The sequence below is a fragment of the Crassostrea angulata genome, chromosome 7 (assembly GCF_025612915.1).
Source record: "Crassostrea angulata isolate pt1a10 chromosome 7, ASM2561291v2, whole genome shotgun sequence".
NCBI lineage: Eukaryota > Metazoa > Mollusca > Bivalvia > Ostreida > Ostreidae > Magallana > Magallana angulata.
Window position 1 is genome coordinate 3,054,792 of NC_069117.1, and position 14,433 is coordinate 3,069,224.

General features: G+C 32.6%; 1 protein-coding gene across 6 annotated transcripts in view; it reads left to right on the forward strand.

The window, feature by feature from the left end:
• The first annotated feature begins 2,587 nt into the window (after nucleotides 1-2,587).
• Nucleotides 2,588-14,433, forward strand: part of LOC128156436 (cyclin-dependent kinase-like 5) — a 28,676-nt gene continuing 16,830 nt past the window's right edge. For 5 of the 6 annotated variants that reach the window (XM_052818583.1, XM_052818586.1, XM_052818587.1 and 2 more), the window contains exons 1-4: nucleotides 2,588-2,896; nucleotides 4,783-4,870; nucleotides 5,534-5,568; nucleotides 8,255-8,300. In XM_052818583.1, the coding sequence (XP_052674543.1) occupies nucleotides 4,834-4,870; nucleotides 5,534-5,568; nucleotides 8,255-8,300 (118 nt within the window). In that variant the 5' untranslated portion in view covers nucleotides 2,588-2,896; nucleotides 4,783-4,833. The remainder of the gene's footprint in view (nucleotides 2,897-4,782; nucleotides 4,871-5,533; nucleotides 5,569-8,254; nucleotides 8,301-14,433) is intronic. The other variant, XM_052818584.1, reaches the window with a different exon arrangement.

A 14,433-nucleotide genomic window follows, 5' to 3' on the forward strand; every position in this document is an offset into this window, starting at 1 on the left:
TGAACCGCTTGGCAAAAACATGATAAATTTCGAACAAAACGATATTAGAATACACAAAAAATGAACATACAATATTATCTATCAATCATGTAAATTTTTGCATCAAATATGATTGCAACAAGAGAAGGGATTCTAACTATAGTCTATAAAATAACATGAAAGCGCATTCTATTCATCAACAACAGTATGAACAAACGAAGCTTTATACAAATCTAAACGACATTTTGGTATAGAGTATAATTCTGTGCATTTCTGGTAGTATAGTTGGATACATTATCACGCTTTTTTGGAGAAAATGTCCATTACATAACTGCATGGGTAAACTACTGAAAAACTCCAATATGAACAAGTATTTTGAAAATATTGTTTTCAGAGACAAGTGAAGTGAATATTGTTTACTTTTTACTAGTTTTCTCAATAAATTTAATAAAAAAAAAATTTAAAAAAACTCCGATTTATTTAAACACCCCTCCTTCAGGAGAAAACAGCGTAATGTCCATTTTATTTAGAAAGGGTTTGAGATTTATCATTCGAGGATCTATATACATGCAACTAAACACGTTTTGAAATATTAATGTTTTTGACAGTGAAATCCATTCTGATTACTTATTAGTAGTTTATGATTTAATTTTAACATCTCAAATACAAATTACCGATTTACCACAGGTTTTGCAAAAATTAGATCCCAGCGAAAAATACTTCAATGTCCGAGATTCCAGGAATTTTTCTCTGTCAATCCAGTATTTATAGGAAGAGTCCGCCGAGGAGTCGCTGTCGTCATCCTGTTGCCACATCCTGTTCTCTGTTTTACATCTCTAAAGTTTGGGACAATTTGTCGTTATTGGTGCTAATTAGAATTGATTTTTTCTCCTCCTTAATTAATAATTAAGGATTTTGACACCTGTTTCTGTGTTATTATGTACGTACCATTTGTACTACATGTTATTGCAGTACTACACCTGAGAGAGAGAGAGAGAGAGAGAGAGAGAGAGAGAGAGAGAGAGAGAGAGAGAGAGAGAGAGAGAGAGAGAGCACATCAGTTGAAACCTCACTTGAAACCTTAGGCCGCCAAAACTTAATTCTACGTTTAACGTAACTTCAAAATATCAAACCTACAAAAGACAGCGAAAATATAAAAACAAACAACACATTTAAACAAATGATTTTATTCATTTACATTAAATCAAAATACAGTAAGTGTATTCAAGTTGCAATTAGGCTACCTCTTTAATAATGATCTTTTCTATATAGAACCGTTTTAACAAGACCTTGGACATTCGGTTGGACGTAGCTATCTATTTCTTGTGTCAAAACAAATTAAAATGACGCGGTTTCAAGCGAAATATACACCGATTGCGTAGTCTCAGCCCAAAAGTCAGACAAATCGTGTTGATTTCAAAGAGCCATGGCTTAGTGGCCAGGAATGAAATAGACAGGCCTACGTCAAATTGCTGTTTGACACAACTACCAAAAAGTCCAAGCTCTTGTTAAAATAGTTCTAATTGCAGTAAAATCAAACTGGAGAAGATCAATTAAAAATAGGACTTTGATTATTTTTTCTTTCTAAAACACAATTTCTTATAAACGTACGTACGCACGGATTACGTTAAACTTAGAATTAACTTTAGACAGCCTTAACATACAAAAGGGAAATTCTGTGGATGACGCGGGCCAAATTCACAAAAATGATTATCTATATCTACGCAGTAAGTGAATAAATGTATAAACCATATATAGTGTCAATTAAATTTTACATAGATACCAATTAGTCAACACGATAATATATTGTCACAAGTGTAAAGCTTTGCACTGAAAACAAACATATTGGCAATTGCAATTTTATTTGAAATAAATATATATGTACAGTTTGAAGATTTGAAATTTAACTAATGTTTAAAACTAAAAAATTTAATTAACCTGGAATGCTATAGTGAAAACTATATTTTATTGCTAATAGGCCATAAAATCACAAAAATGTGTGAAACTAAAAAAAAAAAATCGGGAGAGGGCTACCTTATTGCAGCTATAGTTTCTGTAATAAATTTTGTTTCACAGTTTGTGAAAATACGCCGCTTAAATATTTAATCATAGTTAGTTATCAGTGGTTTCCACATATATTTGATACCTATAAATCTACTATTAATGTTTATAACAGACATACCTGTATAAATTCAAAACGAACATCTAATTACAACCGTCAAATTTCACTTCCAGTGAAAATGCAGTTAGAACCATTTTAACAAGACCTTGGACTTTCAGTAGGGTATAGCCATCTATTCTTTTAGAGAGAGAGAGAGAGAGAGAGAGAGAGAGAGAGAGAGAGAGAGAGAGAGAGAGAGAGAGAGAGAGCATTTTATATGAAACTGCATGACAGACAGATTTACCGAGGAACCAAAAATTCCAAAAATGTACAATTCTTATCATTTACAATACGTAAATAATATATTTGCTATTGTTTTCTAAATAGATCGGATAATTAGATCGAGGAACGAAAAGTAGTGAAAATTGTGTTTAAAAGCCGTCCTGCTAACGTTCTCTCGATATGCGTCATTTAGCCAAATCTTCTTTTGTAACGGTGCATCATGGGTATGTTGGCAAGGAAAATATTCATGGCGGACAGAGCGAACAAGGTATAAGGCGCAAAGCATGTCGTCCAATAACACGGAATAGTTATTGCATTGTTAAATAACCACATGTTTGTGACTGTGAATACAATTCCATTAATTTGAGATGTGAACATTTTGGATTTTCCTAGTTTTTTAGAATTTGGATCGTTTAAAAACAATTAATTTCTTTTGTATATTGTGTCAGTTGTTTACATGTTCGAACACTTGTTAAATAGACATGTCTCTCAATGGATTTAAATATGTTTAAAGTTAGAGCTCCAAATTAAGAGGTAAGTATTTTTTTCTCGTATTTTTATCAAGCTTTTGAGTATGAATTTACAAATATTTAGTCATGTTAACTTAAGCTGTTATAAGGATTTTTTTTTAATTTTAGATGGTTTATGAATTGATAGGCCTACATTTTTTGTTAGATTTGGTGGGGTTTTATTTTGGTAAATTAAACCGTTGTAAAGGATGTAAATCATATCAAAATTATAAGAAATTGATCATTTAAAAGTTTTCTGTTAAGTTATAACAAAACACTATCAAATTCAGATACATTCCTTAATTTTTTGTGTTGAAAAAAAAAATATAGCCACACCCCCCCCCCCCCCCCAATCAGTTTTATTTTTTCTGTGAATGTAAACAGAGACATAAATAACATCATGTTTTTTTATGTCTCTGATGTAAATTAGGATTGAAGTTTATTTGTAACATGAAAATGATCAAAGTGAAGACAGTTAAACCTGACATAGATCTACTCTAAGTAGTAAGACTTTAGTGTAATATATATTATCTTTATTTTTCCTCGCATAAGTTGTCAACAGTTTCATTCAAAATAATGTTAATGCTTAGAACAAATCGCTGAGAGGTGAGAGACAAACTAGTAAATTTATGGAAACTGTTCAAATCACAAAGACAGAGATACACTGAACGTTCCTTTATAATGACTTTTCAAACACAATATAAATTTGCGAGTCAATATCTAAGCAACTCTGTGGTGTGGGTGCAAAATAGCCATAACACTAGTCAATTATTAATTTCTAATCAATTTGCATGCTGGGCTCCTGACTTCTCTCACATGATTTCAGTATTTATTATGCAAGTTACTGATGAGCCAGAAACACTAAACTTGACCATAAATAATTTCAAACTTTTATTGTGGCAGTGAATTAAATTACATAAAATTTCTGCATGCATAATTTAAAAAAATCATTATATTACACACTTTATTTAAAAAACAAACAAGAAATGCAGTTTAACTATTCAATCTTCACCAAAAAAATACTGCACTATTAGATTACCGCTTGAATGTCACCTATTTTTTTTTTTTACTTCTGAGCTTTAAATCATTTTTGAGGATTTATTGATCCTGTAAGTATATAATGTAGAAGTTCAGAGTCGACCAGCACAAGCTTTAAATGAAATACAATAGGGTTTTACTTGTAAGGACATGTGTGCTTCATTTATGGCAATACTGCTGCTAGCATTATCATATTTTCCACTTATCAATGGTATCTTCAAAGTCTTTGTGTGAGAAAAGTTTTATCAGTTTTCTGATAAGATTCAGGGTCTGGGCAATAATGTAGACATTCAGAAAGAGAAATGTGTAGTAATCCAGGACAGAGAATTTAACCAGTAAAAATAGCAATCAGTTTACATTTTAAACTTCTGTGTCAATCCACAAAATCTCGAGACAAAAGGGGATTAAAACACACTCTGGCATTGCTCAGAAAGCAATTCAGTTTACATTGTTGACAATTACCGGTACCATATTGGCATATGGTCATGTTCATTGTGCACAGATTAATTTACAAAAATTAACAAACATGATCGAGGTAAACAAAACCCAAAATAATTGTAGAACATATTCACAATTTACAAGTAGTCATTGTTTTAAACAATGTCAAAACTAGATTTTGTTTATACTTATATACAGTGCAATACAACTCAGTAATTTTATTAGGCATGAACTATATTTCACAATAGCATGTGTACAAAGATAATGATTAAATATGATATCCCCCAAATGTTTTGTATCTCAATTTGATTATAGTGGATTTGAAGAATAGATAAAATAACAATTTTATGAAGAACTGCTTCAGGTACATTAAATCTGTTGATAGACTGTTACTTGTATAGAGTATGTTGATTGAAAATGTTTTTATTTTGACAGAATGGCCTTTTGACATGTGCTTCTGCTCAAGTCAAGACACTGTGATATGTGATGAACAAGTACGAAATACTGGGTGTTGTGGGAGAAGGTCAGTTTGATTAAAAGCCTCAATATTACCAAATTACAGATATAGTGAAGTTTTATGGGGTCCCTAAATTTTCTTGTTAAGTAATATGTTAATGGAACTCTGATATATATATATAACAAGTTTACAGATTTTTTTTTTATCATAGTTCAATGTAGTTAACATGTGTCCAAAAAATAAAAGCGAAATTTTATAAAATTTGTGAGATGGGCTTTTTGCGATTTTTTCGCAAATATTAATTCCTCGCGTTTAAAAAGGAATCAACAGTAACAAAATTTACTTCTCATATAAAACATTGTTTAAAAGTCAAAAAGTATTGCTAGCAATTTGATATGAAACAGTTGAATCATGAAATTTGAACTCACTTAAATAATGGAATCATCAGTTTAGTGAAATAAATTCAGTGGTCCACATGACTTCACTTTAAGTTTTACCTGTACATGTACAATGTATATCCTATTAATATAGAAGATTGTCAATGAGTATAATTTTGAATTCTCAATGTATGATTCAGAGTGACAACAGAGATGTATAGTATAATGTTAATTACTCAGTACATAGTTGTTTTGAATATTTCCCTTTCATTTAACCATATTTACAGTCAATATTAGTTAGATAATTGTTTGATGTTGAACTCGTATTGATTTTAATCCTTACTTATTTTAGGGGCCTATGGGGTGGTGTTAAAATGCAGACACAAGGTATGTTATTTAAGTAGTATTTACTATTCCTGGTCACTAATCGCAACATCTGGCAACCCGGACAGGTGTGTTGGAACTTTGTGGTCCAGATAATTGTGCTACAGATGTGTGCATAGTTTGCCTCACAACACTAGACCCTTATAGTTACAACAGAATGGGTTATTGGAAAGATATATAGCAGAATATTTCTATCTTTATTACTTCATAAGCTGTAATTGGTGCGTTCTTAGGCCATAAACTGACTTATATTTTACCTGCACAAAGAAAAGCAAGTGAAACCTGAAATACCTCACTGCATGAATGTTCAGCATAGAGTGCTACACTTGTTTGCTTTCTTGAAATTGAACATTACCGACAACCCTAACCAAACAGTCCCCTGATAGCGAGTAAATAAAGTAATTCACTTTGTCTATCAGGATAGGATATTCACAGTTCGAAGTAATGCCCACCACACGGTTGTCTAGCCCAGCAAAGATCCCCACACATCAAGGGAAGATCAAGTGTTGTATAATTTGATCAAGTGACGATAGATTACACTTCCGTTGATTTATTTAACCCATGTTACCCAATATAAATATTTGTTGTTGGAGGATCACCAACAGTATTATGTGTTACAGTAACATTCACTGGTCCGTAACAAAGTCCACTGAAAGTAACCGCTACAACAAGCTTAGGGTGGGTAGGGGCTAATTCCTTCAATTCAATACACACACCAAGATCAATGCAATATGTAACACATGGTTATATATATATCAAACAATATGAGTGATAAACGTGTCAAAATTATCAATGAAAAATACTCCAGGATTTAACTTTATGAATTTTCTGTAAAATCAATGTTTAAATTAGATTATCTGGTTGAAAAAGTTAAGTTTCTAGATTGTAATATTTATTGATATTTGATATAGGGTTAATCTAATGAGTAAACAGTCTTGAGTGAATGAGAATCCTACAGTGGTCATCTTACTGACATACCGACACTGATACTCTGGAGTGTACAGTCTTTTTGACATATATACATTTTACAAATGGTTCTGTCACTAGGCAAATGTTACCCTAATAAGTGAATATTAAAACCAATGATATTTACTCAAATAATAATGGAAAAAAGAAGGTAAATATTGTAATTGATTTTCTCTACCTGTGTGACACCAAATGGGCAGGAAAGAAAATTAAAAGTTGCACTAAAGGCAAAGCCAAGTTTTACGTAAATGATATTTACTCATACAAATTAGCTGTTGAGTGATTTAATTTAAAAAGAAACCCCCTAGCAAGATTTTGCCTGCTGAAGCCTCCCTCTTTAGAATGTTACCATTATTATCATTGGCTTGAGTTATACTGCAATAACGCTACACAGAAACATTTTTACTTTAAATCCCTGTGGCCATTATTGGTTGTTTTATAAGTTTCTGGGCTCTAAATGCTATTGGTATCTTTTGGATACATGATTGAAATCGATTACATCCATAGAGTTGGTGATACCCTTTTATTTGCGTCTTGAACCGTAATCCCCCTCGGGAGATTAGGCTACCCTCTAGGCATGCGGACACCACAAATTCCGAGGATGATAACATTTGTTTGCAGAACTCTTATAAACGAAGACCCAGGACGGCTTTGTATTTTCATATTTGTATAAATTCACACTGATTAGATTCAAATTTTATCTGTGGCAGTTGAATGTTTTTTTTGATGTTGATAAATGTTCACCATTTAAAATTCCAGTGTATGCACTTTGAGCACTGGTACTTAGAGCCATGTATATATATGCATAACATTAGGGTTAAAAAAACAACAACCAGCATTTCATCTGTTAAAATATTTGTCTGTTGTGCAAACCAAATATGGAAAATTCATATTGCATGCATATACATATATATAAGTATAGAAAAATCATTACGTTATACACAGAGTTTGAATGAATGAGCAGAATAGCTGTGTATTATTCCGCTCACTTCCTTCACAGAATGACTGTTATTGTAACGTTATGTACCCTGGTAAGAAGAGAGAACACGGCCAGTGAATTATACTGAATCCTTACCCCTTGTTGAGCTTTAATCGTTCTGATTAAACAGAGCAGGTGAACAGTGAGGCAATTGAGAGAAACCTTTTACTTGTGTCAACAAGTTGCTTAACCGTTTGTAACCGACCACAGAATTCAAAGTTAGCCCAGGGTGGACACAGTTAAGTTTACTATATTACATGAGGCAGGTTTTGAAGTGAAAATTACAGTACTTCTGAGTTCCAAACAAAAGACAACAAATATACAATAAACATGTATGCATGAAGCTTTTATTTTTTAGAGCAAATTGGTAAAAATCAAACTTTTGAAAACATATTGCCCTGAAACTGAAATAAAAATTCATTTTCTATTCTACACAAATTAATTCTCTTTTGTTCAGAAAGTTTATTAAGTTTCAAAGGTTTGAGCCTATGGTAATGAAATAGCTGAACGTCTATGATTAATTATAGAATAGTACAGCTTGATCTGTGCATTATCACTCTGTTTTTTGATTTATTATATAAATAATTCTTATTTCAAAACCTTGAAAAATGAACTTTCACTGTAGACAAGAATTTATTTTAAGTGTGTTCATTGTAATTGTTCATTTCACGCATTATTTCCCAACTATCTCAAAAATATTTGTGTTAGATCTGTTCTGTATATTTCTGTTTTGGTCATTTTTAGGAGTCTGGGGATATGGTAGCTGTGAAGAAGTTCAAAGATAGTGAAGGTAGGTTTTATACAACTTAGTCACTGTAAGCAATTACGTGCACCAACTCTTTTTGCCTGAACTACATAAAAACACACACTTAAGTGTAAGGTTTATCAAATAGTGCCAATCTTATATCTGTGAATAAACTTTCAATTTATTTTAGTTACAACAGTCTAAGTGAGACTTTCCCATTAAATTTTCCACCTGACTGGCACCACCCTATAGAAGTTTGGGGTCCTGTCCGCTTTTTTTTCAGTCTAAAGCTCTGTTGCAATGAAGTCCTCCTAAATTTTGTGCCCCTAAATACTTTCTTTTATTACACGGAATAAAAATAAGGATATATCATTAAATGGAACAAGGCCTGACTATTTGCATACAGACCTGTCGCTGCAAGGCAACGATACGATACTGTCTGTGTAAATGTGATACACCTAATGACAGTTTTTACAGTGTTTTCCATTCAGTTTACTCCATTTACTATTCACAACTATTTTCACTTTAGGCAATATCAATTCATAAAAAGAGATTGGTTGTCAGTGTTTTGGAAAAACAGTATTGGTTTTAAGCCTGCTTTTGCATATTTCTCATTGATTTCTAGTATTGTGCTATAAGAGACATTAAAAATACAATAGTTTTGAAAAGAGTTTAAATCAATATTTTGATAAGAACATGGAAAAGATCAGATGTAAACTTTGGTGTTGAATTGTAACTAGAGAGAAGACATAGAAATACCATCAAAGCAACAAATGAAAATGTTATATGCAAATGTAATATGACCATTGATTCGCATATTTCCAAGTGCAGCTGCTGAAATCTATCAGGCATAAAGAATTTTGGGAAATATTTTAATATTTAAATACAGTTATATACAGGTATATATTTTTTTACCGCTAACGTACTTTATAAGTTGGAAAGATGAAGTAAGTTTTAATTCATCTCATGAGTACAAATGTTACGTATTTAAATCAGCTTGAGGTGACTCCCACAGAAGTTATAATCTATTGTTTTGAAATTAAATAGCGAGTCTATTGAACAAAGAGTCTGTAGAACTAAAGTGTAGGAGTAATGAATACTAGTGCTGGTCTATGGGCACCAGTGTTTCAGTGCTCCTTGGTGACCACACAGATTCTGTACTAAAGCAGTGAATAATTGATCGGGGTGAGAGGGTTCCACATATCCCCGCTCAGAGCGCATATCAATCTACATACACAGAGAATGACTGTGCACATTGAGTTATATAGATACACATGTACATACATATCCATAGTTACTAAATGTATATGTCTTCGTAAGAACTTACTGATTGGAATTTTCCCTAAAAGGATAGAAATTAAGTGGGTGCTGAATGGTCACGGCCATCACACTGTATTAATTTTTTTTAAAAGAAAAACCCTGTTAAAATATATAGCAAAATATTCAAATTTAAAGGCTACAATGTATGGATTTTTCTTTATTAAATGAAAGTTTAAATTTAGCTCAAGACATCACATCTAAAAGTTTAAGGAAGATCTGACGGTTAATTTGTTGACTGCCCAACCTCATTAAGTTCTGGAAATACAACATGTAGTATTTTAACTTGAGTAAAAAATAAGCAGAATACAGTCAAACTTTGTTTTCTCAAACTAGATGGGACTGTTTAAAACCTTCAAGATATCTGAGTATTCGAGATATTGAAGGTAAAATAATTAAAATATAAGAGGGTGGGACTTACAGATCACTTGGACATACCCATTGTATGTGAGATATCAGTATTCAAGATAACGAAGTTTTACTGTATTTAAGTAAATAGTTGAAGACAAAATCCTTCCAGCCTCTACATATATATGATGCATTTATTATAATTAGACATTGGTATTATTACAAGAGAAGTGCTCGGAAAACTGATTTGAATTTTGAGTATCAGCTGCAAACCACAAGATGACCTTTGCCTGGTTTTATGTATATTTTCTGCCAAAAGAATTAAATGTAAACAGTTGGTTTTAAATGGGTTGGAATTTCATTCAAAATCTTAAAGTTACTTTTTTGTTTGATTAGGTCTTATCACATGTAAGTGTTGAATGCTAAATGTCAAATTGAAGGGGTCTAAGACTTGATTTCTTGGCTCTTTTAATCGACAGTTGATGTTAGATTTAATTACAGTAGGATGTATTATGCTTTGTTTATCATGCAAAGGCAGTAGCTACTAACTAAGTCAGAATAATTGCTAAAACATATCCGACCTCCTCTGACTGCAGTATTTGGTATATTGAAATTGGTGGTCCACATCCATGTTGGCATACTCTGCAAAAAACCAATATCAATGAAACCGTCCAAACCCCAAAATCCTGCTTTATTAAATTCTCGTCCAGTGAATTAGTCTTATCACCAAGAACAGACTGAATATTTGAAACCCTATTCATTTGGAATCAATAGCAGAGAGATTGAAGACTCGTATTAACTTTACTGAAGTCTGACTAGGTAGACGACGGACCTTGATTTTGCTCCATGTCTGAGGCTGTGTTTTGCCAAAGTAGAGTAAAGGATTTGAATGCCCTGTTGAATTAAACTGTGTATTTTAAATCTTTTAAGATCTGGTGAAAATAGTGTTTGTATATTGATTTGGTCCCTGGCAGTGATTTATCATTCAGAGAATTGAAATTTTATATTGTAAGTGGTCTTAGATTTCTTACTGTTGTCATGCATGTTAAATTTCTAGAACAAACATGATAGCTCTATATGAGTATGGTATGTGAAAAATAGAACTTGTTGTAGATGTAGTCTGGGTGGACCTGCTCATGGCACTGGGACATATTTTCTAACGCTGGCCATGTGTGATAGTTTTAATAGTGATATAAGTTTGACCAGTACAACAGTTATACATTGTTTCTCAGTGTAATGGTCATTTGTTTATTAACATATATTTACATCCACTGCATGAGTATTTAATTGTATGAAATAATGAAAAAATCTTTGCTTTTTTCATTAAAGCGATAAACAATGTTTTTCAGTCAAAATGGCATTTTGAACTGCATGCAGTTGCTCTTCTGGCATAAAAATAAAATATTGCTCATATATATTAGCTTTATTTGGAATGCCAGATGGAATAAGTAATACACATTGCCCTATATTTTAATTAAAATGTTAAAATATGGTTTCTCAAATCAGCATTTTGCAGAAATTGGTAAAATAAGACCAAAGGGATTACTTTGGAATCTGAAAGAAAATATGGGCCAATGGTCATGGATAATGTCCATATGTATTTTAGGGTTTATTCAATGGGATATATGTTTATAGTGGATTTGCTTCTGTGTACATACTATTGAAACAAATAAAACTCTGTTTCGATACTTTGTAGAGGATGTTAATACATGGGTAAGGGGTTACACCCACAGAATCCTCAGTGATTGGGAAGCAACCCCTGCTCCCTCATACCCCCCCCCCCCCCCCCCCCCATATGTTGATTCCACATGAGTATCCTCCAACTCCTATATCTACCAGCAAACAAACTATACATGCTCCTAATACACTGATCTCTAGCTAACTCCCATGATATTCAGTATTGGTTGAAATGCGCATGAATTTCCATGAACTACTTTGCTGCACGATAAAGAAACGGGGATTGAATATATAATGCTTGTTGCAAAATTCAAGGCAGCAACTGTTGAACTTTTTAACTTCTACTAGACAGACTTATTTTTTGTTTATAGCCGCTTACAAAATTTGGTCGCTCTCTAATGCTTTGCCGACATTAAAAGCATGAGAGAGAGAGAGAGAGAGAGAGAGAGAGAGAGAGAGAGAGAGAGAGAGAGAGAGAGAGATTTTCAGTCTTTACTACACAATATGCATAAAGACACACCAAAAGAGCCCGGCTTTCAGTACTTCAGTACTTTGATTCAACAAGTTAACATGAATTTGAATTAGCATGTTTCTAAATGCATGTGCCTATTTTTATGCATATATAAATAGCAATTAGTGGTGTACTTGATTAAAAGGAAGCAGTTTTCTGCCAAAAAATGCTAAAGAAGAATACACAGCCAAATGTACTAGTACATTAACAGTATTCACCAGAGCCCTTTTCATCTGATTGGAGCTATGTGTAATGTACAATAAAACACAGTTATAACGAAGTGCCAGGGATGTGTGATTTTGCTTCGTTATATTCGAAATTCGTTATATTCGTCAAGTTTACAACGTATTATATAGTCACGGGGAATGAAAATCACTTTGCTGTAAGCGTCGATTCATTATAAGCGTGTTGGCTATAACCTTGTTTTACTGTATCTGGTACACAAGTACATTGTGCGACGGTTCTAGATACACACAACAAGCTTCTTAATTATCTGATTCTTTGAAAACATATTTTACAGTCAACATGAAAGAGCCAATGGGGTTACACTGGTAATGTATAGAGGTAACAGGGTTACACTTACATTTAAATAACTTGATGCTGGTATTTTGGAGAGGTGTTTTAGAGTAATTACGGTATTATTATTTAACAAAGGTTGAATTGACCAGTTATAAAAAGCAGGGATTGAGATTAAATAATGGTTTGGTCTTTAAATTTAAAACCTGGGGTATATAGTTTTTAGGGTTGAAGTGGATTCTTGAATTTCTGTAAGATTAAAATATATCAAATAGACTTTCTAGACAAGGGACAGGGTGCTGTGATCTTTCAAGCATTCTGCTTGTCGCCATGCAAATCTAAACACAGGGAAGTTGATTGAAAGAATTAAAGGACCTTTTAATGGATTTGAATTGTTTCTTAGCATGTCCATAATATCCACTTCGATTTGAATAGAATGATTATTGAGCCTTAAAAAAAGCTTCATCAATAGTTGGTGAAAATTGAATGGAGAAAACGAGTTAATTGATTTGTTGGTAGGAAATCCAGATTAATTTTTAGTTTGCCTCCTAAACACACAGACTTATTGATTGTAACCAAAATTGAAGGAAAAAAACCCCCCACCAATGCAACCTTTTATAGAAGAAAAAATCTCGTAAAATATCTTCTTTTCGATTTTAATGATACTGGAGTTTTTTTTTAATCTCTCAAAGATCATCACTGGGGTATGTTATGTTATTAATTTAATGATTGTGAATTTGGGAAAGACAGTTGATAGAGATCAAAGATTAAATTTGCATTCATTAGGAGACTTTGACATTGTTAGGGTGCAAATCACAGTTTTATATGTAACGTTATAAGGACGTTTTCAGATGAGGGGCAAGCAAAACTGACCCCTATAAAAATAAATTGTTAAAATATGTTACATATATATTTATACATCAATAGAAAGATAAAATCGTGAATTTTGTAAATATTTAAAAATAATGCACATGTAACTTAATGCTAGAATTTATTTGGCACTCAAAACATGCGGAAAATGGACAAAAGGATGCCTCTAAATGCAGTACACCCATGCATTTTAGGCTCCCCCTAACAGCAGAATGCAACCAAACCAGCCAGTTTTATTTCTGTACATTTTCAAGAACAAGTCCTTAGGCATCATTTCATAGTATTTTCAGGGTACATTCGCCAGCTTTTTAAAGAGCTATGTTACCCGCTAAAAAATTCATGAAATTCTGCATGTGTAAAATCGGGATGTTTTTGGAGTTACCGCCCTTTATTTTAGAGTCTCACAAAATTAATTTTTAAAATTTTTCTACATACTTTTTTCATGTTTTCGAAAGATAATTCACTATATTATGCAACTGAGAGTTTAAAAATTTGATTTTCATGTATACCGCATAAAAATAGCAGGAAAATCCCTACCCATCATGCTTTTCCCCAAAGAAAAACCCCCTGGATTTTATACGAAACTGTGTTTAGCTACCTTAGGAACAAAGTGTCTCATATGCATGTCTTGTTTTCCCAAGTTAAAACACTTTAATTACAAACGTACTGAATACAGAGTTATTTTCGCCTCTTGTTATTTTCGTCCTTCTACACTTGCAAAACGGTTTTGACCCGTCTTAAATTCACCCAGACTAGCATGTGTACTGAAGAAATAGCTTGGAAATTGGAATTTGCCCAGTCTTAAATTCCTCCGCTGACAATGAGGGCAAAAGGAGCTAAAATAAAACGTGGGCGAATATTTTCCTGTATACAGTATATATGGTGCAGAAAGTCAATCACCCATTTCATTTTAAATACATGTATGTACATAGAAATTGA